Source organism: Rana temporaria, chromosome 5 (assembly GCF_905171775.1).
Source record: "Rana temporaria chromosome 5, aRanTem1.1, whole genome shotgun sequence".
In the NCBI taxonomy this organism is placed as follows: domain Eukaryota; kingdom Metazoa; phylum Chordata; class Amphibia; order Anura; family Ranidae; genus Rana; species Rana temporaria.
The window spans coordinates 43,128,514-43,154,477 of NC_053493.1; the positions used below are offsets into that span (position 1 = coordinate 43,128,514).

The 25,964-nt window shown below is 42.2% G+C and overlaps 1 protein-coding gene across 2 annotated transcripts in view; it reads left to right on the forward strand.

Moving 5' to 3' along the window:
* The window catches only part of STAM (signal transducing adaptor molecule), a 44,579-nt gene extending 21,566 nt beyond the window's left edge, over window positions 1-23,013 (forward strand). Inside the window, exons 3-14 of one of the 2 annotated variants that reach the window (XM_040352473.1) lie at window positions 453-528; window positions 4,535-4,630; window positions 8,366-8,512; window positions 9,303-9,393; window positions 11,566-11,752; window positions 14,303-14,397; window positions 14,696-14,784; window positions 15,700-15,787; window positions 15,950-16,004; window positions 19,459-19,612; window positions 19,787-19,959; window positions 22,495-23,013. In XM_040352473.1, the coding sequence (XP_040208407.1) occupies window positions 453-528; window positions 4,535-4,630; window positions 8,366-8,512; window positions 9,303-9,393; window positions 11,566-11,752; window positions 14,303-14,397; window positions 14,696-14,784; window positions 15,700-15,787; window positions 15,950-16,004; window positions 19,459-19,612; window positions 19,787-19,959; window positions 22,495-22,711 (1,468 nt within the window). In that variant the 3' untranslated portion in view covers window positions 22,712-23,013. Of the gene's footprint in view, window positions 1-452; window positions 529-4,534; window positions 4,631-8,365; window positions 8,513-9,302; window positions 9,394-11,565; window positions 11,753-14,302; window positions 14,398-14,695; window positions 14,785-15,699; window positions 15,788-15,949; window positions 16,005-19,458; window positions 19,613-19,786; window positions 19,965-22,494 lie in introns of both variants that reach the window. The other variant, XM_040352474.1, reaches the window with a different exon arrangement.
* Window positions 23,014-25,964: the final 2,951 nt, after the last annotated feature.

Below are 25,964 nucleotides of genomic sequence, written 5' to 3' on the forward strand. Positions count from 1 at the left end.
TGAGAATACGTATTTAGCAGTTTGTATTTACAAAAATAATTGCATTTCCATGTTCTGTGTACTGTGGGAGACCAGATATAGTGAATGCAGAGTCCTGGGTTTAGGAAAACTTGAAGGCTCCGTTCACACTAGTTCAACTTGCCATTTGACTTTGAAAACAAACTTTGCATGACAATGCACAGCCCATTGAGTTCAATGGCATCTGTTCCAATCTATGTGACTTAAAGTCGCAGCGACTAGAAAAAGGTTCCTGCACTACTTTGATGTGAATTTCTTGCGTGTAAAGTTGCACTTTAAATCGCACTACTAGTACCGTAGTCACACTAGTTTGAACAGATCTTTGGAGTTTATGGAACATAAATGAGTTACGTGTGTTTATTTTCTTTTTTCAACATCCTCTCTCTCCTCCTTCATTATTATTATTATTATTATTATTATTATTATTATTATAGGCCTAAAGACTGTCTGCGCTCTATTATGAGAAGAGTGAACCATAAAGACCCACATGTAGCAATGCAAGCACTAACGGTGAGTGTTATTTGTTATTGTCGGTTAATCCTTTTTTTTTACTGACCATTACAATTTGTAAGCCGCCTTTTCCTAGAAAAATGAACAGAATTCAAAATTTTATATTTCTGTCAATGTAAAAACTGTAATTTGGATAGCACATGGAAAGATTCAAAACTCTTTTTCTTTTTTTTTTCTTTTTTCATGTGTCTTCGTTGAGGTGATTTCCTGGTTATAGTAGTTATCAGAATAGGAAGTCAGAAGAAATCTCCCTTATTGTGGCACCAGTGTGAAGTACAGACTTCCCATTGGAATGCATAGAGATTGCGGTACATATGAGCCAACAATGAAGGTTTTCGAGGAGAGACACTGTAGCAATGTGCAGGCCACACAGCACAAATCTCTGCATGGTGGGGACAGGTAGGGGGGTTTGTAGGACTGACGAGGGAGGCAAGTCGAGTGAACTTGGCAAATGTCCATTCAAAGTGAGCTTACACTTTAAAGAGGAGCTTTTCAAGACTGATCAGGCAGGATTTTTATTATAGAAGAGAACCGCCGTGTCTCTTCTGCAATAAAATAAACTGGCCTGCCTGCTTGTAGTCTTTGTTATGTACATTGAGCTGCATAAGCGCAACTCTGTTCACAATCTGGCTCTTGTACATGTGCAGGAGTGACGTCATGTCGTACTGACCAATGAGAGGCTGCAACCCAGCATCGGGCACCTGGTAGAAGATGCCAGCGAGGGATGTTGGGCCATTGAAGGGGAGGTAAGTATTGCATAGTTTAGCTCCACTTTAAAGGATACGTTCACCTTTACAAAATACATTTACAATAATAAATGCAAAGATTAAATATACGTTTTTTTTTTTTTTTTTTAATGGACCTGTAAAGCATTGCACCCACGATCAGCAGATAGTGGGCGTAATGCCACAGTCCTGCAGACTGCATCTATCTGGCCATACCTCTGATAGTTACACTGTGACAGGAAGACTTCATGGACTACCACCGCAATGTAGAGATTCATTGAGAACCACAAGCTACAAAGGCTGTCAGACCTTGTAGTTTTCCCATTCACAAAACACTGCAGATTGTGACAGCATGCAAGGGGGTTGAAGATCACCCGCTAGCTGTCAGAACGGGGGTTTGGGGGGAGCGGGGGCCAGTGCACCTATGGGTGTAACATGTTCCGAAAGGTGAACTTATCCTTTATCCACCTGATGCCACAAGACTACCGGCTACCTGGTAAAAGAGACCTGCCACTTATATGGGACTTGTTGGGCCCCCTTGTCATGGCAGTAAATAATGAATGGAAATTAGTGTTAAATGTACATTTTATTATTTTATTATCATTTTATTATCATTTTTTTAAAGCAAATGCGTCACCACGCACGCACACACACACGTGAATGCAAACACTCATAGGGCTCATGCACATACAGTGGGTACGGAAAGTATTCAGACCCCCTTACATTTTTCACTCTTTGTTATATTGCAGCCATTTGCTAAAATCAGTTAAGTTAATTTTTTCCCCTCATTAATGTACACGCAGCACCCCATATTGACAGAAATACACAGAATTGTTGACATTTTTACAGATTTATTAAAAAAGAAAAACTAAAATATCGCATGGTCCTAAGTATTCAGACCCTTTGCTCAGTATTTAGTAGAAGCACCCTTTTTATCTAATACAGCCATGAGTCTTTTTGGCAACAAGTTTTTTTACACCGGGATTTGGAAATCCTCCGCCATTCCTCCTTGCCGATCCTCTCCAGTTCAGTCAGGTTGGATGGTAAACGTTGGTGGACGGCCATTTTTAGGTCTCTCCAGAGATGCTCAATTGGGTTTGTCATGGCTCTGGCTGGGCCATTCAAGAACAGTCACGAGTTGTTGTGAAGCCACTCCTTCGTTATTTTAGCTGTGTGCTTGGGGTCATTGTCTTGTTGGAAGGTAAACCTTCAGCCCAGTCTGAGGTCCTGAGCACTTTGGAGAAGGTTTTCGTCCAGGATATTCCTGTACTTGGCCGCATTCATCTTTCCCTCGATTGCAACCAGTCGTCCTGTCCCTGAGGCAATTTAGTTCGCATGTGCAGCGCTATATACGTTTTTCACTCACTCAAAAACACCACCACAGTTTGATGCGGCCACCACCATGCTTCACTGTTGGGACTACATTTTTATGATTTTTTTTCCCCACATCTTTTGGTGGTATTTGATCATCTCTGCGGTTTTTATTTTTTGCGCTATAAACAAAAAAAAGCGACATTTTAAAAAATAACATTATTTTTTACTTTTTGCTATAATAAATATCCCAAATTTTTCAAAAAAATAATATTTTTTTATTCAGTTTAAGCCGATACGTATTCTTCTACATATTTTTGTTAAAAAAAATCGCAGTAAGCGTATATTGATTGGTTTGCGCAAAAGTTATAGCGCCTACAAAATAGGGGATCGATTTATGACTTTTTTTTTTTTTTTTTTACTAGTAATGGCGGTTATCTGTGATTTTAGTCAGGACTGCGATATTGCGGCGGACACTTTTGACACTATTTTGGGACCATTCACATTTAATCAGCCAACAGTGCTATAAATATGCACTGATTACTGTATAAATGTGACTGGCAGGAAAGGGGTTAATACTAGGGGGCGGGGAAGGGGTTAAGTGTGTGCCCTGGGAGTGATTCTTACTGTGGGGGGAGGGGACTGACTGGGGGAGGTGACCGATCTGTGTCCCTATGTACAAGGGACACAGCATCGGTCTCCTCTCTCCCTGACAGGATGTGGATGTCTGTGTTTACACACAGACATCCACGTCCCTGGCTCTGTGACTGCAGTCGGCGAGTACCTGGCGGATATCGCGGCCGCCAGGCACAAGCATCGGCACCTGCGTGACACATCGGGCACAGCTTTTCCGCGATGCGCGCCCTCGGCGGCGCGCAACACAGAAGAGAACAGCAGGATGTCAGGGACGTCAACCCGGCAGTTCTGGTCCGCGCTGCAGCCATCTTTTGGCCATAGCGCGGATCTGAAGTGGTTAATCTGCAAAAATTTCAACAATTCTGTGGTTTTTCTGTCGATATGGGGTGCTGTGTGTACATTAATGAGGAAAAAATTAACTTAAAGGGGTTGTAAAGGTAAATGTTTTTTTCACCTTTATGCATCCTATGATGCGGCGCACCGGGGGGCGGGGCCGAGTGATAGTCGGCGGCTACGCCCGCCGCTGTATCACGGAAGCGCGCTCGCAAAAGCGTTCCACCATGCGAGCTCGCTCGCATGAAGGTGGAAAGCTTTTGCGAGGAGGAGCTGAGACAGCCGCCGAGGGACCCCAGAAGACCGGGTTAGGGGACACTCTGTGCAAAACGAGCTGCACAGTGGAGGTAAGTATAACATGTTTGTCATTTAAAAAAAAAAAAAAAAAGTTTGCCTTTAGTGTTCCTTTAAATGATTTTAGCAAATAGCTGCAATATAACAAAGAGTGAAAAATTTAAGGGGGTCTGAATACTTTCCGTACCCACTGGGTGTGTGTTTGGGGTGTCTGCCTCTTCAATTCACTGTATAGCAGAGCTCAGACTTTGTGAGGGTTAGCAGCACAAGGAGCCAGTCAGTTGTGCTGTAGTGCTCATGTGCTTACAAGGGACACACTTATAGGAGCAAGGGGCAAAGTAACCAAGAGATGAGTTTATTAGTGTGGTTCTTCTTCACTGTCCAGCCACCAGCTGAGGGAGGGGAAGATCTAGTAGTAAGAAAGAAAGAGCAGACCCATATTCTCTATCACACAGGGTTGTGCTGTCCTGCACAGCTGTGTACATTTTGGAAATGGATGGACAGAGTTGGCAATCCTCTGGCAGGTAGAACAGCTTCATTCATATGTGTATTTAGCTGGAGTCCAGCTTTATTAGAGATGTGAGTCATTAAGCCACAAAACACATTTTAAGTATTTAATGTATGCTGTGTCTTCTAATTGAACAAAATGGTGTGCGCCCTTACAGCCAATTAATGTGTGAGTAACCAAATGCCGTTTTGTGTTCCAGCTGCTCGGAGCCTGCGTGTCCAACTGTGGGAAGATCTTTCACTTAGAAGTGTGTTCAAGAGACTTTGCAAGTGAAGTCAGCAGTGTGTTAAATAAGGTGATCGTGTCACAAGCTTTTTGAGTTTTTTATTCATATGTATTATTTGTTCTTATGGAATGTTTTTCTTGTAAATGAACATTTATTGGCTTGGTCTCGCCATAAAGCGGGTTCTAATGCTTGCAGTATTATGTATGCTAGATATGCAATGCAGTTATTTACCTCCAAACACACCTGGGCCATGAAGCAGTTACGCTGGCGTATCTATTGATACGCCGCGTAACTTCTAGTTTGTTCCAGCGTATCTTTGTTTTGTATCCACAAAACAAGATACGCCTGAAGCTGGGCTAGATCCAACTGGTGTACGTCTTAGTACGCCGTCGGATCTAAGGTGCATATTTACGCTGGCTGCTAGGTGGCGTTTCCGTCGATTTCCGCGTCGAGTATGCAAATTAGCTAGATACGGCGATCCACGAACGTATGTCCGGCCGGCGTATTTTTTTACGTCCTTTCCGTAAGGCTTTTTTCGGCGTAACATTACCCCTGCTATATGAGGCGTATCCTATGTTAAGTATGGACGTCGTTTCCACGTTGAATTTTGAAAATTTTACGTTGTTTGCGTAAGTCGTTCGCGAATAGGGCTTTGCGTAGAATGACGTTCACATCGTAAGCATTGGCTTGTTGCGGGTTAATTTCGAGTATGCGCACTGGGATACCCCCACGGGCGGCGCATGCGCCGTTCAGAAAAAACGTCATTTACGTCGGGTCAAGACATATTACCATAAAACACGCCCCCATCTCATCCATTTGAATTGCGCGCCCTTACGCCGACGCAGTTGCTCTACGCCGCCGTAACTTACGGCGCAAATTCTTTGAGAATACGGGAAATACGCTGTAAGTTACGGCAGCTTAGTGTATCTGATATACCCTACGCCGGCCATAAAAAAGCGCTGCGCTTCGTGGATCTGGCCCGCCTGTGTTTATAGCGCATCACAGCACACAGATACACATTTCCTCTGAAAGTCACGCATGATTATTATTATTTTTATATAATATAATTTTTTTTAATACGTTTGTAGCTTTGACAGGCCATTTGTTTCGAATAGGCTGCCTAACACAATGCGGCTCAACACATGAAAATGCATCTCCCCATTTCCTGCACCCCACCCCCTTAAGCAGCCACTATTTGCAGCGGCGCTTTACCATAATTTTTGTGGAGGTATTCGGCTGCTAGCGGGGCACTTTTAACCCCCACTAGCGGTCGAAAAAGGGGTTAAAACCACTCGCAAAGCGGCACTGCATCAGCGGTTTGGCCCATTAATTTCAATGGGCAAGAGCGATGTACACACCGCTCTTTCACCGATTCAAAGATGCTGCTTGCAGGACATTTTTTAGCATCCTGCCATCACACTGGAGTGAATGGAGCAGCTCTTTCAGGGCGCTTTGCAGGCGCTATTTTTAGTGTTATAGCGCCTCAGTGTGGAAGTGGTCTTAGAGCAACCCCAGCACCTAAAAAAAATCAACAACCCTGACTGTTGAGAATGGCGCTGCTCTCTGCAGCATTTATCTGAGAGGGGTGGAATGTTGACACTCTGGGCTCACAGGAGGTAGGTTGAATAGACTGGTAGAGAAGTGGAGCTGCATCACTGGAATGGTGAATCTTTGTGGACCGCGTCTGAGGTCAGGTAAATGTAGTGGTGCCACCATCTTTCTACCCAGCATGGAGAAGGTGAAGAAGTGAATCTTAGCCAGTGGATTTGGCTAATGAGTTTTGACAAAAAAATTTTTTTTAAATATGCATCAACAGCGCAGTTTTACCTCTGTGAGGGACATCTAGTGGAGAAGAGGAATGTTTATCCACATCCATACCAGCCCATTGTAAAATGACGTCCACAAAGGACCTCTAACGATCCGGGTGGACGTCGTATGACGTCCTGGGCTTTTTGGGGGGATATCTGAATGATGCCTGCAGCTAGAGGCATCATTCAGATATCCTTCTCTTCTGCCGGCGATTCTGCACAATGTAAAAACGATCATAGCGGCGATTCCGCCGCTAGATCGTTCTTACAGGCGGCGGGAGGGGACATTCCCAGCCATCCGGTGCTTCTCCGGGCTCTCCCGTGCCATCGGTTGCCCGGAGAACGAATCGTCCGGCGCTGGCAGGAAGCCTAGAGATGACTGGTGACCAGAGGACCCGGGCGCGATGTGATGACGTCACGCCCGGGTCCCCGTAAGTAAACAAAGCCGCAATTGCGGCTGCTAAGCAACAGTAATCACGAGATCGGTGATTTTTTTTTTTTTCACCGATTTCATGCTTTCCAGCCTGGAGGAGAGATGTGCGGTCTTATTGACCCCACATCTCTCCATAAAGAGTACCTGTCACACACATTCCTATTACAAGGGATGTTTACATTCCTTGTAATAGGAATAAAAGTGATAATAGAAAAAATTAAATAAATAAAAAGTGTAAAAAAATAAATCTGTAAAAAAAAATAAAAAAAAAATAACATTTTTTTTAACGCCCCTGTCCCCAGTAGCTCGCGCGCAGAAGCGAACGCACACGCAAGTCCCGCCGACATATGTAAACGCTGTAAATCTAAACTGGTAACCTGTAAAAAATTTCAAAGTGTTGCCTATGGAGATTTTTAAGTACCGAAGTTTGGCGCCATTCCATGAGTGTGCGCAATTTTAAAGCGTGACATGTTAGGTGTCTATTTACTCGGTGTAACATCATCTTTTATATTTTACAAAATAATTGGGCTAACTACTGTTTTGTTATTTTTTTAATTCATGAAACAATTTTTTTTCCAAAAAAAAGGCGTTTGAAAAATTATTGCGCAAATTGCGTGCAAGATAAAACGTTTCAATGACCGTCGTTTTATTCCCTAGGGTGTCTGCTAAAAAAACATATATAATGTTTGGGGGTTCTGCGTAATTTTCTAGCAAAAAAATTATGATTTGTACATGTAGGAGAGAAGTGCCAGAATAGGCCTGGTATGGATATGTGTGTATAACAGCCCTGTATGGAAGTGGTTAAGGAGGACAGTTTTGAATTAAAGTTGAGTATTTCATTAAAGACTGCTCTTCTTCTAAATGGCTTTCCTCATTCATTCATTGTTCACACTCGGCTCTTTCTGGTCCCTAGTGAGGAAGAGGCAACTCTCCAATGGCTGCAGCAAACAAAATGTCTGAGAAAAGTGCCTTTGTCCCATAGCCACTAACACGTTTTCTAGCTTTCCCTCATGACCAAAAATGGTCAGGGTTTGTCTTGCAATATTCTTCTTTGTTTAAAAAAAAAAAAAAAAAAAAGATTTGCATATTACTCAGCATTGGAGGGGTATGATTTACAATGGACTGTAAAGAGGTATCCAAGTGAAAAAAGGTTGCCCTGACCTCAATGACTTCATAGCGTATTTTTTTTTGTGTGTGAAATTGTTGCATTTCTCCACCCTGGCCTCAGCTGCAGAGGTCATTGAGGGTCAGTTAAAATCTATTTGTTAAGTAAACTTGAATCTCAGAGCTAGTTTAAAGGGCCTAAATGATCCAAGGTTTTATTTGCCACGTTTCAGTGGGTCACATCCCACCTTTATGAAGTCGGCTACTTGTTAGGAATATTATTATGAATATGGCTTTCCAAAGCCTGACCTATCCTCCTCCTGCTCAGCTTTTGTTTACTGCTGGTGTGCTTTAAATGACTTTTCTTCAGATTAGACCAGTTCTCCTACATACCAAACTGCAGCAGCCTCTTTCTTTTGAATATAGTTGGCAATCTCCGCTGTTTGCTCTCTTCTACAGGGACACCCTAAAGTCTGTGAAAAATTAAAAGCGCTAATGGTGGAATGGGCTGAGGAATTCAAGAACGACCCACAGCTTAGTCTAATTTCCGCTATGATCAAAAACCTCAAGGAACAAGGGGTCACCTTTCCGGCTATTGGATCCCAGGTATGGAAGTGAAGTCAAAGTGCACACTTTGTCATGATAAAAGCACTCTGGTATTCCTAAAACCCTGGTGCTGTATTATACAAATATTTAAGCTCGGTACACACATAGTTTTTTTTCCATTCAAGCAGCAGGTTGGGGGGGGAGACTGAGATCCCATATCAAAACAAGCAATGTTAATGCAGGGATGTCTCCCACTCCTCTATTGTATTCGGACTGGGAAGACACTGATCAGCACTTGTAGCCATTGACTGCAAGAGCTGATTAAATGCTGGTTTTCCAGCATGCCCATTCAATAGAAGCCGATTGTTAGACCAACTTTTGTTAAACAGACCAGTGTACACATGGACCAAAAGCTGGCCAGTTCCTGCTAAACCTGCTGATTTTCAGCCCTTCTGTACCGGGCTTTAGGTTAGAGCACCGCCTTACTTGACAATCAAGTTCTTAGTAACATGCAAGTATAAAGCAAACAAAGGCTGATCTAACCTCATTACCTTCCCTGCCTGGAAGATGGCTAAAATATTACGGCTGTATGTTTGCAAACTTTAGAACAGTCTGTCTTTTATGCTGCTATTGGTCTGGTGCAGATCCATGAATAGTGCTGGCACTGGCGTTAAATGCACTGAGCTTGTTTGCTAAATATGCATATATTTTGTTGGAGCGATCCAGCTTCCCTTCTAGTGGGTATAAAGTGTATAAACAAGGGTTGGGTTTCTTCAGACTAAAACTTTGCCTTCTTGGTCAAACTTTTCCCCTTTTTGTGAAAAATGTAATTGTGTTCTCTTTTTTGAAGGCAGCAGAACAGGCTAAAGCCAGCCCTGCTCTAGTGACGAAGGACCCAGGAACGGTGGCTACAAAGAAAGAGGAAGAAGACCTCGCCAAAGGTGTGTGTGTGTGTGTGTGTGTGTGTGTGTATATATATCAGTAGTGTAAGATTTGATAACTTTAGAGGGCCTCAAGTGTGGCACCCAACACTTCCATAGGGCTGCACAATAGTGGCTCATTATGTGCATTGCGTCAAAATGAATGGATTACAACGCATCTCAACGTCTAGAATTTCAAATCTTGAAATTTTTGCAGTGTATTGCAATGCTTACTGAAGAAGTTGGGTTTCGGGTCAGTAATAACCCCCAAACATTGGTGTCGCTGGCTGAAATAATAACTCCCAACATTGGTGTCAGTGAGAGTAATAACACCCAGCATTGGTGTCAGTGATAACCCCTAGCATTGGTGTCAGTGAACCCAATATTGGCCCTCATTGGTGTCGGTGAGTTTAGAACACCATTGGTGTCAATGAACGCTATAACCCCCAACATTGGTATCAGTGGACACCACTCCCTCCCCATCTCTACTGGTGGGGGGTCTTGGTTCCTCCACACCCAAAATCTTTTTGTATTGGGCAGACCAGCAGTGCATCAGAGCAGTGGGGCTGTTGGGAGTGACCTAATATCAGCAAAGTAAATATCCACACTAAATGGAGTGTAAGCAACATGTCTGTGTGACAGCTGCAGTGGTGGGAAGGGAGCTCGGCTGCACTCAGGATGGATTTTCTGTATGGGTACATGAATTTGTGGCAGGCACCACATGAGGTGGTGCACTGAGACTGCAATGTCCATACAGCTCCCTTCCCACCACTGCAGTTGACGCACGCACGTACATGTTATTTATGCTCCGTTTAGTGATGATAGCCTGCTACTATGCTGATATTGGGCAGTGATGCACAGGTTCACAGTAATGTTCTCCCTCCTGTATTTCACCCTGAAAGTCGCATTTGAATTTGCAATTAAGGTATGTAAATATATGAAATCTTGTGAGTTGCTATGTTAATCTAATTAAAGTTGCCAGCACTAAACATGTGAATAATCAAACGAAGATCAAAATAAGTGCAGCGCTATGTTATGTACTGCTATACACCTTTTACAAACAATTGAATTATTTTTTTAAAGCAGATGTAAACCTGTACTAAAAAAAAAATCTTGCAAAAAAGTGGGGGAAGGCAATCTTTCCTGAACATTTTTGCTTTAGAAGAAAAATGTTTTTTTTTTTTTTTTTTTTTTGTGTGTTATGCAAGCTAGCTAGATCTGCATGGAGTTGAAAACGGCAAGTGTTTCACATCCAGTGACCTCAATGGACCAGTTTTACTAGCGTCTCTTATTATTCGAAAAGGCTTGTAGGCATGGTGACCTGAAACCACAATGCTAAAAAGCACACATTGTATTGACAGCACCACGGCTGCATTAGGAGAGCATTATCGCTTAAAAAGTGATGGGGCTGGGAGCCACGCAGGAGAAATGTGCATGGCCGCTTGACAACGCCGCCACTCACTTTGGGTGAGCATTGCTGCCCTGAAAAACATGTAAGGTTTGGAACGTCCAAACAAAAGAACTCGCTGCTCCAGGTGGGACAGCCTAATGATATCACAGGTGCCTGCCTTGGCTCGCCTCCGCATACGATCAACACTGAAGACATGGCAGCACTCCAAGATCCATGAAAATTTATATTTAATAGACCAACATCCCAAGTGTTACAAACGGTTCAAATGGTAGACGCGTTTCACACAAAGATGTACATGGCCGCTTGACAACGCCACCACTCACTTTGGGTGAGCATGGCTGCCCTGGAAAACATGGCAGGTTTGGAAGGTGCATAACCGAAAAAGTAAAAATAAACGGCATTCAATTTTACAGGATTGATGTGAAGCAACATTGAAAGTTACTTTATGGTTATACACACACGTTTAATAATTTCTGTTAGCAAATGTACCTTGATATAACAGTTATTCAGAATGAATAGCAAAATGCAAACTTATTTTCTGTTTACCATAGTAGGCCTTCTACTTGAAAGTTTCACAGTCGATCTTGATGTTGTTTTTAACTAAAATAATGCAGAAGAGAAGATGGTTGGTTACTCATTACTTGGAACAATTTAATGTATGTGAGACCTAAGTGCTGGCACTGGACAGACACAACTTGCCACTGTGTTCATAGCCTGCATACTGCTGATGTGACCTCTTTGAAATCTCATGTGTGGTGTGTATTTTTTATTTTTTTTTCCAGCCATTGAATTGTCTCTAAAAGAACAGAAGCAGCAAAGCACAGTGTCTAGTCTCTACCCAAGTACGAGCTTCCTGACAAATCACAAATCGGAAGGAAGAAAAGTGCGAGCCATCTATGATTTTGAAGCTGTAGAGGACAATGAATTGACATTTAAGGCAGGAGAGATTGTTACTGTGTTGGATGACAGGTAAATGCTCTTTGAGAAATAATGTCGTATTTGTATGTAACTTGTTAAGTCACTATGCCCTCCCTAGTGAGCCTTGGCCAGCGGTGTTTGCAGGTAATCCATAGAGATTGGGTTGTAGCCCAATTTGGGTGAAAACATTTTATAAAAGCACCAAGACCTCCAATCGCTCATGAAAATCTGAACCTCCCAATTAATTTGTACTAACACTAGCTCAGGAATTGTAGAAATGTTTATACGCAAGTGGTTGTGACCTTCTGCTATTCATCGGTGTGCTATGTGACTTCCCGCTGCATGACGGCCTTCCTCTAATTCATAGACTGGATTATATCAGACGGAGGGTCTGCTCCAGGAAGGGCTTAGTGTTGGCTGGCTACTGTGCAGCACTGTGGGATGTCTGTCTGTGCTTGTTGTGGAATGAATACACTAATTTTAACTTTTGCAGACTCAAAACACCAGACTTGTACTAAGACCCTTTGCTGAAACCTTTTCTACCTAGAGTGTTTTTTTTTAATTTTTTTTTTTTTTTTAGAACTACTATCCTGATTTAATTTTTTATAATAAATATATATATGTCAAGCTATAGACCTGTATCAGTAAATTGATAAGCTGTGTTTTTTTATTATTGGTACATAATGCTTCCATCGGTACGTAGAGTGTTTTTTGTGTGTTTGTATGGCGAGGGGCGCCTTGATTGCTTACCTTATGACCAATCATTAATAAAATCTTCAACTAAATCTTTGTGTGTGTGTGTGATTTGTCACTTAAGGTGCTTTTCGCCACACAATCCCCCCCCCAAAAAAAAGTAAACCCCCTTTCACACTGAAGGCGCTTTTCAGTTTTTTTTTTGTGCTAAAAATAGCGTCTGAAAAGCGCATCTCAAGCCTCCCCAGTGTAAAAGCCTGAGTGCATTCGCATTGGGGTGGTGTGCTTGCAGGACCAAAAAAAGTCCTGCAAGCAGCAGCTGAGGCGGTGTGGGAGCAGTGTATACACCGCTCCTAAACGGCCCCTGCCATTAAAATCGATGGGAAGCTGCCGAAGCACCTGTATAGCGATTCGGCAGCGGCGCTTTGCGAGTGTTTTTAATCCTTTCCTCGGCCGCTAGTTTTTTTAAAGGTGCCCTGCTAGTGGCTGAAAAGCGCCACTAAAACTAGCAGTGATTTACTGCTGACGTGGCCTGCGCCTCATTGTGAAAGGGGTCTAAGTCAGCACCTGGCCCCTCCTAGGAGTTGAGCAGCTTAGAACCCTCACAAGGTCCCATCAACTAATCATTCGCCCCCTGTGATGGAACATCCCACACTCCGCTTGAGTGCTTCCGTCAGTATATCTCTTCCGAAGTCCTGGAACACTAGACCAATGGATCTGTCTATAGTAACCCCCAAGAACCAGACAACACTAGTCTTGGAGTACATCAGGAATACAATTTTATTTGAGATCTTGCACAAATATAAATAAATATATATATATATATATATATATATATATATATATATATATACACACACATACACACACAACCATACAAACTGAACCAGAAACCTAATTAACTTGAGCTAATTGGCAATCCTTTTAACAGCCTAGGCATGACCTTTTTGAGTTCCTAGCCTGGCTGTCTCCTAGCTCCCTAACTACAATATACATTATCATAAATCAACACAGAACTCCTTCACACAATAGCAGAGTTAATTAACACAAACAACAATGTTTTTTTATCACTAAACAGAGCATAAACAACATGTGCGTGCGTGCGTGCGTGTGTCAGCTGCAGTGGTGGGAAGGGATCTGTATGGACATTGCAGTCTCAGTGCACCACCTCATGTGGTGCCTGCCACAAATTCATGTACCCATACAGAAAATCCATCCTGAGTGCAGCCAAGCTCCCTTCCCACCACTGCAGCCGTCACACAGACATGTTGCTTACACTCCATTTAGTGTGGATATTTACTTTGCTGTCTGTGTGTCTTGGGGGGACATGGACCTGAATCCAAACACCTCCTCAGGGGTCCCCAGGCATACAGCTCACAAAAAGCACCGTTCTCCCAAATGCCAGGGCCCATGATCGCAAGGCAAGAGTCTAGCATTCAGTCCCCTCCAAAAGCCTCGGTCCCAGCTGAGTCTGTCACGCCCCCAAATCCGGAGCCCTGGCTCTTGACCCTACAGGTGTTTTACAGGCATTTTTGTGCTAAAAATAGCACCTGTAGACTGCCTTTTCTGCAGCTCCAGTGTGAAAGCCTGAGTGTGGCGGTGCGCTTGCAGGGCAGGAAAAAGTCCTGCAAGCAGCATCTTTGAGCTGGTGCCGGAGCGGTGTATACACCACTCCTTCACCGTCCTTGCCCATTTTAAATTAATGAATGGGCACCGCTGTCATAGCACTTCATCAGCGGTGCTTTTTGGGTGCTATTCACACGTGTGTGTGTGTGTGTGTGTGTGTGTGTGTGTGTGTGTGTGTTGCTCAATAGCATTAAAAAAAAGACTATTTGATGGTAGCTTCTAAATTTTTTTTTTTTTTTTTATCTATTTATTTATTTTTCAAATGGCTTAATTTAATTTCAGTGACCCCAACTGGTGGAAGGGGGAGACTAACGAAGCGATTGGGTTATTTCCCTCCAACTTTGTCACAGCAGACCTCACAGCAGAACCGGAGATGAGTAAGTAATGTCTGTTATTCCAAATCTCATTATTTGCCGGCGGTAAAATATCTGTTCAGGTCAGGGGTGGGTTGTATTCTGCACTGCCTGAATTCTTCTCCATTAAATCACGTTCTTGTTTGTAAAGGTCCTTGTCATTCTAAAAGATATTTTTATTTTTTTGCTTTTTTGTTTTTCCTGCTTTATGTAATTTGTTGGCAGTACTGGTGTTGGAAGTATTACTATTATTCAGGAGCTCCAGATTTTTTTTTTTACTTTTTTATTTTTTTATTTTTTAATAATTATTGAATTATTCTAGTGAAGACAGAGAAGAAAACAGTTCAGTTCAATGATGAAGTACAAGTGGAAACTATAGAACCAGAGCCTGAGCCTGTCTATATAGATGAGGTATGTATCTCTCTTTTTGTGTTTTTTACGTGGTATTTTTTCTGTCAAAGGAAATAGAGGCTGCTGTCCTAAAAATATTACATTCCTGCCTGTCATCCTGATCCAGTGGCTTCAATATCCCTAGTCAGTGGTGCAAAACAAGCATCTGCATTTCAAGTTTTTGTCTTCTCACAAATTTTCTATTGGATCAGTTTTCTAGTCAAGCAACTAGCATTTTTTAGGAGCGGTCTAGATATTCCATTTGGTACAGGTTTCTTTTAAAAGCAGAACTCTAGACAAATGAAAAAGATGCCTACCCTTCTAGAGGAGCAGAACTCTAAAAAGTGTCTAATAAAGCCCAACTGAAGGCAAGTGACTAGTCAGCGGAGTTTGTGATCTCCCTGCAGCTGATCTTTTCCCCATTGCTGATGTCCTGTTCTGCACTGTCTGTGTGGAGACGACCATTTTGATGGAGGCAAGGCTTTGCTTTCTCATGTCAGGGCCTCCAGCAAGGAGAGCAGTGAGCAGCACAGTAGTGACATCCCCAAATTTACTGCAGATTTCCCAAGACTGTCAGTCGCAGGCAACGGTGCCTTTTTAAAGTGTAAGTTCACCTTTACAGAAAATATAGAAGGTGAAATTACACTGGACCCCCTCCCTGCTCCCATGTTCTCCTGCTGTGAGACACCGGGGTCGACGCTTCACCAGTCCGGGGATTTGAAATCCCAGTGGCTTAATCTCAGTGTGTACAGATAGGATACATTCTAATAGGTCCGCGCCGTCACATGGACGGCTCTGACCAATCAGAACCTGCCTAGCCCACCCTGTCAGCGTTTGCCCTGTCTTTTAAGTACGTTTGTCATTTTCTTGCTGTTTCTGCATGGTATCTGCCTGTGTGTGGAATTCATGAATGAGTTTGTCTTAATACTTTCATAGGATAAAATGGATCATTTGCTGCAGATGCTACAGAGCATAGATCCAGCTGATGGTTTGCCAGACCCGGCAGATCTTGTACATCTGGAAGGTGAGTTTAGGCTCAAACTCCCCCCCCCCCCAAAAAAAACAAACTCTCCCACTAGTTGTGGATTCCTCTTATTAGACATCTTGGTGGATATGTGTTTTCCCTTTTCCATAGGATCTTATTTTACTCTTTGAGTTAATACTTTCTGTGTGTTTTATCTACCAGCTGCTTGCCACCAGATGGGACCATTGATTGATGAAAAACTTGAAGATATTGACAGGTGGGTGTTTACTCATGATCACTATTGGGTACCTCTTCACATTACTGCTCTCTCCCTCTCTATCTCTGACCTTTTCCCATAGTGCTTAACCTTCATTAGGCATCACCAATGTTTCTGCACCCACTCATCAAGAGCAGATTCACGAGTAACCAGCTACTTTGCCTGAGCATTTAAAAGGTCAACTATCCTTTGGCCTTGTGAACTCTTTGGTTGTAGGCCCAAACCACATTTCCTACATATTGCTGCCATCAATCATCATAGTCTTGTTTCAGGGTGTGAATCATGCCTTGCAGATACCAAGCACTAAAGTGCTCACGTGCTCCAATTTCTTGAGGATGGTATAGTGGTATGCGACTTATGAATACCACTCAAATGGCGCAAATCATCAATTCAAAATTAGGACCTTTAAAGCGGAGTTCCATTTTTTTATTTAAATTTTTTTACGTGTAACTGCTGCGCATTTGCGAGGTGCCTTCTCAGTGGCCTGCGACGTGTCCCAGAAGGCTGCAGGGAGGGGGGAGAGGAGGAGTAGTCACCTATGTGGCGAGAGCGGAAGTGAGGTACCTGTCAAAACTAGGTACCCGCAACCCCCCCCCCCCCCAAAAAAAAAATAATAATTGCATGCCAAATGTGACATGTAAAGGGGGCGAGGCGTGCTTAAAGCGGATTTTCCACTTTTGGGTGGAAAGCTGCTTTAATCAGACAGAAGTGATGACAGCTGTTTGATCTCATACATTCTGCACAAAATGCATTGATGGTGAAGGGACTCCTATATTTAAGTGTTTGTTACCCCAACATTTCCTACAACCCCTGGCAGAAAGTATGGAAAATGTTCATTCAATTGTTTGTGTAGGGGAAATCGGACATGCCTCAAAACTATTTTCATTTAACATTCCAGCCTTCTGGCTTTAAGAAACACTTAAAAAAAATAATAAAAAGGAAAGAAAATTGTTGTCAGTTTTTGCGTAAAAAAATTAATGAAATGGAATCGCCAATTTTGCAGTTCTAAAAAAAAATCTGCATCCAATTTACAATTGCCAATTAGTCTGCAATTTAAAAAAAAAAAGAGTGCTTGCACACCTTGGTGAGCTGTTGCACCAACCTGAAAGGAAAGTATTATAAAACTTCAATAAGGTAAATCATCACGGAATGTTGCAAAAGATGTTGGTTGTTTCCAGTCAGCTGGGGCCAGATTCAGAAAGATCAGCGGATCTTTCTGCTGGCGTAACGTAACTCATATCGGTGTAGATATAGTTTTATAAACTATCTTTTTTGAATATGTATGCGGATCGGCGGCGGATTGTAAAATAGTAAGTGACCAGATTTATATTATAAAAACGCAGGATGAAAGGACATACATTTAAAAAATGCGAATTGTGATTGGAACTCCGCTTTAACGATTAATCTTGCAGCTCTAATATAAATATATAATATCGCACACATTTTTCCTTTTCATTTTTTTAAAAATGAATAGTTTTGTTTTTTACAAGGTGATCGTTTAGAATTGGTTTTAACTTTCCAAGCATAGGTAGGATTGCATTGGACTAGAGCTTTAAAGTGGATAGTTCACATTTCTCAACTGTGTAAAGAAAATAAGATGCAAAAAGGTTACCAACCCATTTGATCGATCACATCTTTCAACTGATGAAATATTTAAAGCATATCTATACCCAAAAACAAAAAATATATTATATTGCAGATTACCAGGCCATAGACATATTGGCTGCATTTGTTTTTAAAGGGGTTATAAAGGTAACATTTTGTTTTCCCTAAATAGCTTACTTTACCTTAGGCCCCATTCACACTGGGGCGGGAGGCGCGGTGGCGGTATTTCATAGCTATACCGTTGGATTTGCCGCAGGATTCGGCCGCTAGCGGTGCGGTATTAACCCCCGCTAGCGGCCGATAAAGGGTTAATACCACCCGCAATTGTGGGCAGTATTGCCGCGGTTCCCATTGTTTTAAATGGGAAGGAGCGGTATACACGCTGCTCCTCTCACCACTCCAAAGATGCTGCTGACAGATTTTTTTTTGTCTCCCGCCAGCGCATCACCTCAGTGTGAAAGCCCTCGGGCTTTCACATTGAGTATGCAGTACAGGAGTTTTTCTGCAGAGGCGCATTGCAGGCGGTATTACCGCGGTTTCCCATTGTTTTAAATGGGAAGGAGCGGTATACATACCATACCGCTCCTCTCACCGCTCCAAAGATGCTGCTAGCAGGAGATTTTTTTTTCTCTCCTGCCAGCGCATCGCCTCAGTGTGAAAGCCCTCGGGCTTTCACATTGAGATGACTGGGCAGGAGTTTTTCAGGCGGTATAGCAGCTCTATTTTTAGCGCTGTACCGCCTGAAAAAGTCCTCCAGTGTGAAAGGGGTCCAAGTGCAGTCCTCCTTCATTTACCTCATCCTTCGATTTTGCTTTTAAATGTCCTTATTTCTTCTGAGAATCCTCACTTCCTGTTCTTCTGTCTGTAACTACACACCGTAATGCGAGTCTTTCTCCCTGGTGTGGAGAAAGCCTCTTGAGGGGGGAGGGGGCGAGCAGGAGTGTCAGGACACTCTACTTTGCAGATAGAGAAAGGAGCTGTGTGTTAGTGGGCATCCTGCTTGTCCCCTCCTCCTCAAGAGGCTTTCTCCACACCAGGAAGAAAGCCTCGCATTACGGTGTGGAGTTACAGACAGAAGATCAGGAAGTGAGGATTTCTCAGAAGAAATAAGGACATTTAAAAGCAAAATGGAAGGATGAGGTAAGTGAAAGAGGACTGCACTAGGGTAAAGGAAGCTATTTAGGGTAAAAAAAATTGTACCTTTATAACCCCTTTTAACTAATATTTTCACCTGGTCATCCAGGTTAGGCTACCCATACTGCTTCACTGTATCTATGGAGGGAGCAATGATTGGCTGGACTTCCAACATGTCTGCCTTTGTTCTTTTGCATTACATTAGAGCAGATAGGATTGTTGGTTTATAGAAGACAAGCTTAAGATGAACTATTTTTTTTAAGTGACCAGGACATTATAAGTCTGGCAAGATCAACAGGTAGTTTTTGTACTTGCTAAAAAAAAAAAATCACTTGAAAAAAATAAAACAAACACAGCCACCTATTAAGTTAGTATGTTACATTTTTGTTTTTGGGTGTAGCTATCCCTTTAATACTGTTCCTAGCAATACAGTGTCCAGTTTTAAACCTTTTGCTACCACCGCCCCACCTTTGGACAGTTTGTGCGTGTCCGATTTTTTTTTTTTTTTTTATTTTCCTCTCACTTCCTGCTTGGTCTGACACCTATCGGCCATACAGGAAACATTTCCTCAATGGGGACACAATAAAAAGCTGCTATCCTAAGCTAAAAGTTTGGGCTGGAGTCAGGCTTCATAAAAGTGTGAATTTAAATCTAGTTACTTTTTACTGAAGAAATAAAAATAAAACTAATTTGGTGATTGTATCCTGTTTTCCAGGAAGCACTCTGAACTATCAGAACTAAATGTGAAAGTCATGGAAGCACTTTCTTTATACACAAAATTAATGAATGAAGACCCCATGTATTCAATGTATGCCAAGATGCAGAACCAGCAGTACTACATGCCGCCAGCAGGGGCTGCTCCACAGCAGGTATGCAATTCCTGTGTGTTCTGCATTGTCCCATAGGAGGGGACGTCATACTTTGTTTGTGTTGATAAAGCTTATCATTCAGGAAGGTAATGCTCAGCATCTTTGCAGGCTTTTTTTTTTTTTTTTTTTTCGGTTGATTTTCTGCTTCTCATTTTTATTGTCTTCTGACTTTAGGCATATCAAGGCCAACATCCGAATGCCACCTATCTTGTCACCGGAAATACACAGATGGGCCACGTTCAGACCTACTCTATTCCTACAGAACAACTTCCGTCTCTAAGCCAAACGGCGGCTCCACATCCTGCAGCCTCTGAGCTGGCCAGCCAGTCTCCGCAAGCTTCCTATAAGTAATGTGAATAGTTTTTTGTACTTTAAGTGCAATGTTAGCAATACCTTTGTTTGTTCATCTTAAGTATTTATATAGCTGTGTCTCTTTTTTTGACAGAGAGCTTTAAAAACAAACTCTCTGTTCAGTTCTTTCTTTGACCAAGCAAAATATGCATAATTTTTTATATATATATATATATATATATATACACACAAAGATACTGCTAACAGGAGATTTTTTTGTCTCCGCCAGCGCATCACCTCAGTGTGAAAGCCCTCAGGCTTTCACATTGAGTATGCAGTGCAGGAGTTTTTTAAGGCGCTATTTTTAGCGCTGTACCACCTGAAAAACTCCTCCGTGTCAAAGGGGCCTAAGTCTCACTCGTCAGGGCCCGGCTACTACTGGGTGGGGAGGTGAGGAAGATCACTCCACCAGGGAAGGCAATTGGATGAGAGACAGGCGGCTGGCCGGTACTTGAGCCAAGGCAGAAGAACATGCAAGCGGAGCTGAATGGTCATTCCCTCCGCTCCGACCAGCACATGATCATCAGAAAGAGGCACAGATAATGAACAAAAATTCAACCCCCCCCCCCCTTAGCTAGTAGGAGCGGGGGTGTACAATTCAGATATTTTTTTTTTGATTTTTTTTTTTATTCTGCACTAACTGTCTTTTGAAATTGCCCCAGCCCCTGTTCAAATCCAATCCGGGGACAGACTTGGTCCGGGGACTGTTTCCGGAAACTGGGGATGTCTGGTCGCCCTTATCTGCATATGCAGTTTTGTGGTAAAGGTGAACTATCCCTTTTAAGTTGGATCCTCAGTCTGAGGAAGTCATTGCTGGACCCATCACACACATTGGAGTACCTGGACCGGACACTAGGCACAGCCCTTTCCAGGTTCTTTTTGCCTTGGGACAAACTTCTGTCCATTGGTTGTCATGCTTGGGCCCTCTGGGCCCCCTGTAGGTTCCTGCAAGGGTCTCCCTGCCTCTCGTTCCACCATTGTTATGTGAATTGGATAATTTCTCATTAGAGCCTATGGTCTGAGGAATAGGGTTCCTCCCTTCCCTGTTAAGGCGCAGTCTCCAAGTCCTGCTAGTGCTTCATGGGCTTTCAACATCGGGCATCTGTTTCTACGTTTTTTTGCTTTGGCGTGCACCCCTCATCTGGATTGAATTTGGATGTCCCAGTCATAATGATCAAAGAGCTTGTGTCCTGCACTGTGCCACTACAAGAATCCATATTATTTCTACCAGGATGTTAAAGGGTCACTAAAGGAAAAAAATTGTTTTGCTGAAATGACTGTTTACAGGGTATAGAGACATAATAGTTAACTGATTCCTTTTAAAAATGATTACAAATAGATAAAAAATCAATCATATAATGTGCCTGCAGTTTAGTTTCACTTTTAAACTGGTTTCATGTTCCTGTGAGCTAAAGAGACACCACACAAAACAAAAACAAATCCAGGGCAGTGTTTTGTTTTTAAAATGAATCTGATTGGTTCTGTCAAGTTTTAGACACACAGTAATGACAGCTTGGACCTACAGTGAAAAGCTCCCAGTATGGTGGTTATAAGGAAATAGACAAGCAGGAAGTGTGTAGATCAGAGCAGTTTTACAGCAACATCAAAGCAAAAACGAGCAATGAGGACATGAAACCAGTACTGCAGTAAGGTAAAGGAAGCTATTTAGCTAAAAAAAATAAATTTCCTTTAGTGATCCTTTAAAGTGGTGGTTCACCCTAAAAACTACTTTTTCTTATTCCACTGCCCCCCCACATTACAATCCGATTAAGGCTCTTATTATTTTTTTCATGCTGTACATACCTTAGTACAGCATATTCACCCGTGCATCCGGGTTGCGAGTCCCACGGGAGTGGGCGTTCCTCACATGTGTGTGATTGACATTTTGCCCAAAAACGAGCTCCCCCGTAAGCCGCGTCACGGTTGGCGAAAGGAGCCGAACGGCGAGTCGGCGCTATACTGCGCATGCGCATTGCCGTTCGGCTCCTTTCGCCAATCGTGACGCGGCTTACGCGACGGGGGGGGAGCTCGTTTTTGGGCAAAATGTCAATCACACACATGTGAGGAACGCCCACTCCCGCGGGACTCGCAACCCGGATGCACGGGTGAATATGCTGTACTAAGGTATGTACAGCATGAAAAAAATAATAAGAGCCTTAATCGGATTGTAATGTGGGGGGCCAGTGGAATAAGAAAATGTAGTTTTTAGGGTGAACCACCGCTTTAAGGACCAATGGGGAGATTTGAGAAGGGGGCAGGATCAAGCTTGGCTTTTGCAGAAAGTCAATATTTGAATATTATTTTTGTTGCCTATCTTTCTGAACCTATTGACGTCTTTTGACACGTGAGTTTCATTAAAGATGTCTTCTGCTAGTTTTTCAGAATGTGCTCAGTTTGAGTTAAGCAGGTTTGTTATGGGTCCCTTTATAATATGTCCAGTTCTGCTCTCTATCTTGTAATGGTTTTTTTTAGTAGAATAAAGTTATTTACTTCATTTACTGACCATTTCTATTCTCTCCTTGCTTTTATAGAGCCACAGTGGTCGGTTCCAGTACAGCAAGCACATACATGAACCCAGCTGCTGGTTATAGCGCCAACCCTGCCCCCATTGCTGGAGATCTCACCATTTATCAGACTGGTACCAGTATGTCCCAGGTCCCAAATTACACACTACCCCCTGCAGCGCTATCTCCACCCACAGCCCGCCAAGATCAACAACAGACTTACCAACAGAAAGCTCTTCTATAGGTCCTAGAATCCTGGACTTTATATATTAGCCCTAGCACCTATATAATACCTGTAAGTAATGTGACCTCATTCTTTGTTAAAGTGCACCTGTCACTTTGTAGCAGATATAATGCTCTTAAGAAAAAGTTAGATGACACTTCTCAGTACTGTAAAGGTTTTAGTGTATTTTTAAAGGGAAACGTTCTGACTCTACTTTTTGTTTTTAAGGCCTTCTATTTAATTTTTTTTATAATTTCTTCTCAGTGCTACTTGTTACACATCTGCTATGCATAATAATGTAATGTATCCTTTACCAAAATCTGTACCTCTGTTGGAAAGTATTTTTAAAAACTGTATTTGCGAATCTGCTTCTCTTCAGAAGATAATACGAACGCCCTTTTCTAGTGGACGAGAGGTTCTGCAATATGGATGAGTGTGTGAAAAGCATAAGACCTGGTTCACACCTATGCATTTATTTTTTATTTATTTTTTTAAGTGCATTTTCAGTTTTGCAGAAGCACACTACAGTCCATTTAACATGGCTTCCTATGGATATATAGCTCACATCTGTGCATGTTAGGGAAAGGGCCAGGGTGTCCCCCCCCCCCCCCCCCCTCTTTTAATAGACTTCAATGGTTTAAAGATGTGTATTGAGAAAAAAAAATGCAAACTGCAACCTGCACAAGTGTGAATCAGCCCTTCATTCACATTTAGGAGCGTGTTACACCCATGTTTAGGCTGGATTCACACCTGTGCATTTTTAGTGCTTTTTGCATTTTTCAGGTTTGCACTACAGTCCATTTATCATGGTTTCCTATGGAACACGTTCTGTAGTGCAAATCTGCAAAAAGCACTAAAAATGCACAGGTGTGAATCCAGCCTAAGGGTGTAACATGCTTCTATACACCTGCTGTCATAAATTTGAAAACCGTACGACTGCACGGGGCTCCCGCCCACAAGGCTGCGTCATTCATTCACAGTTTCCTGTGAATAGGCTACAAGCACTGACAGCCATTGCAGCTGATGGATTGTAGTTCCCAATGAACTGTGAGGGCATGGTGAGCACACTCGTAGTTCATTGATTCTTCCTGCCATTGAGTAATTGCCTGCCCATATGGCAGGATGCAGGCCTTGATTTACTGATTGTGGGTGCAAAGCTTTACAGGATGCAATGCAAAAAAAAAACTTAAATGCACACTTTTTTTTGTTACTTGCAAAAAGCTGTGCATTTATTTTGCAAAAAGTAAACTTCACCTTTAAGTTTAACCTTGATCTGCCCACTGAGGTTGCAGTGCACATTTTTTGTTAAGGTAGCAGACAAGCTTTTGTATGTTGCCTCATTGATGACTTGATTTGTTTTAGCCCAGGAAGGCAAAGTCTTCCAGGGCATAATGTCTTCAGGCGGTTTCTTGGTAATGCCCGGTTCACACTGGTGTGTCAAAACGCTGCGACTTTTGAGAGCACCAGTCCCATGACAAGTCTTGCCCCATTAAGTGCAATTGAACTGTTCTAATGGGAGTGACTTGAGTCACTGACTTGGAAAACAGTTCCTACACTACATTTGGTGCGACTTCGGCACAACTCACATTGACGTCTGTTAAAGAAGTCATGCTGGGATGACTGCTTCAAAGTTGAGCAGTGGGGCCTAAGTAAAAACATTTTAAGGTTGCTATTCAGATAACAGAAAATGTTGCTGTAATACTTTAAAACAGGCAAAAAAAAGGTTTAGTGATTAACTTTGTTATTTATATATATATATATATATTGTATATTATTATATTTTACCTAAAAGGTGATGGCTCCATCAGCTGAAAGTACTAGCTATCCGTTTGCGACATTATGTCTGCTATAAAGTTACAGGTCCATTTTTAACCTTGCCTTTTTTTTCCCTTCTTAGTCCATTAGGCAACCATACGTTGAACAAGACCTAGATTGCACTGACCTTAATTCACTTTAAATTCTATATCATACACTACAAAAGTATAAGATGTATTGGACAAAGCTGACGCTTTCTGTAACTCTTGTCGCACACACGTGATGGGCAGGTAGCGATGTGTAGTGAATCTTTTCACAGTGACCATAAAAGTTAATTTGATGGTGACATTTTAATTTTGGTTAAACTAAATTTTTGTAAAGATAAGCTGTAGTACTTTTAATGATTATAGAATTAATTTTTGTGGGGAATCTGAAGGCAAATGTCAAAGTTGATGCCCTATCAGAAAATGTAGTATACACCTAATGTTCTTTATCACCCATTGAGGGAATTCTGAGAATTCTTAGACTGTTGGTTACATTGCTGCCTACAGGCGAAATGGACAATGGCAACAAAAAACACAGGAAAACCTGCCAACAACCATCATGCCTCGGTTTTTATGTCGTCATGAGTGGACGTGTTTCCTTCTGCTCTGCTGTGTTTTCTATGTTTTTTTTGGAAGAATTTTCTACTATCAACAGCTTCTGGGTTGATTTATGCTGGATATATGAAATTCTGGAAGTTACTCCAGTCGGCTTACAGCGCCCATATATTTAATGCCGGATATCTAAAATCCTGGAAATCCCTCCACAACCAACATACACTGGTAGATTCATGCCAGATATGTGAAATCCTGGCTGTTTTAGTCCACAGGTTTTCCTAGTTTTTATACGGGTGTTCTCTCTGCACCAGCTGTGCATTCTTGGAAGCTTCTCCAGTCATCTACAACTGCTGATGAATTCAGGGAAGGCATGAAAATCCTGGAGTGCATCACAGAGGACTCTTGTTAAGATCAGGCCAGTATGTATGGGGATTCCGTGGCAGGGTATCGGGGCCAGAAATGCCACAGTTCATCTGATTCTATCTCTAAAGACTCCATTTTCTGTTTGTTACTGCATGACTCTGCTTTTCAGGTTCAGAAATTAGGCAGTTTTCCTGTTCTATTCTCTGTAACTCACCGTTAATAGTGTCTAACTGTCCTTAATGGGATTGAGTTGTGTTTTTTTTTTTTTTTTGTTAGTACTGAGGCTGTTTTAGATATCTACTAAAGAAGCCAGAGTAGCTAATAGGCCTTTTATTTGTATTTATTTTTTATTCTAAAGCCATTTTATTCACGTATCTTATACCCTCCTGTATTGCCGGTTAGCCACATGGGGGAGCCCTTCTCTTTGCTATGGATTATACAGATAAAGTTACAGTTTAGTCTTTCTGTCCATTCCATTAGTCACTTGTCTTCACTATAGAAGTATCTTTATTTTAGAGGGATTTTTTATTTTAATCCTAGTCCTTACTCCTATATAT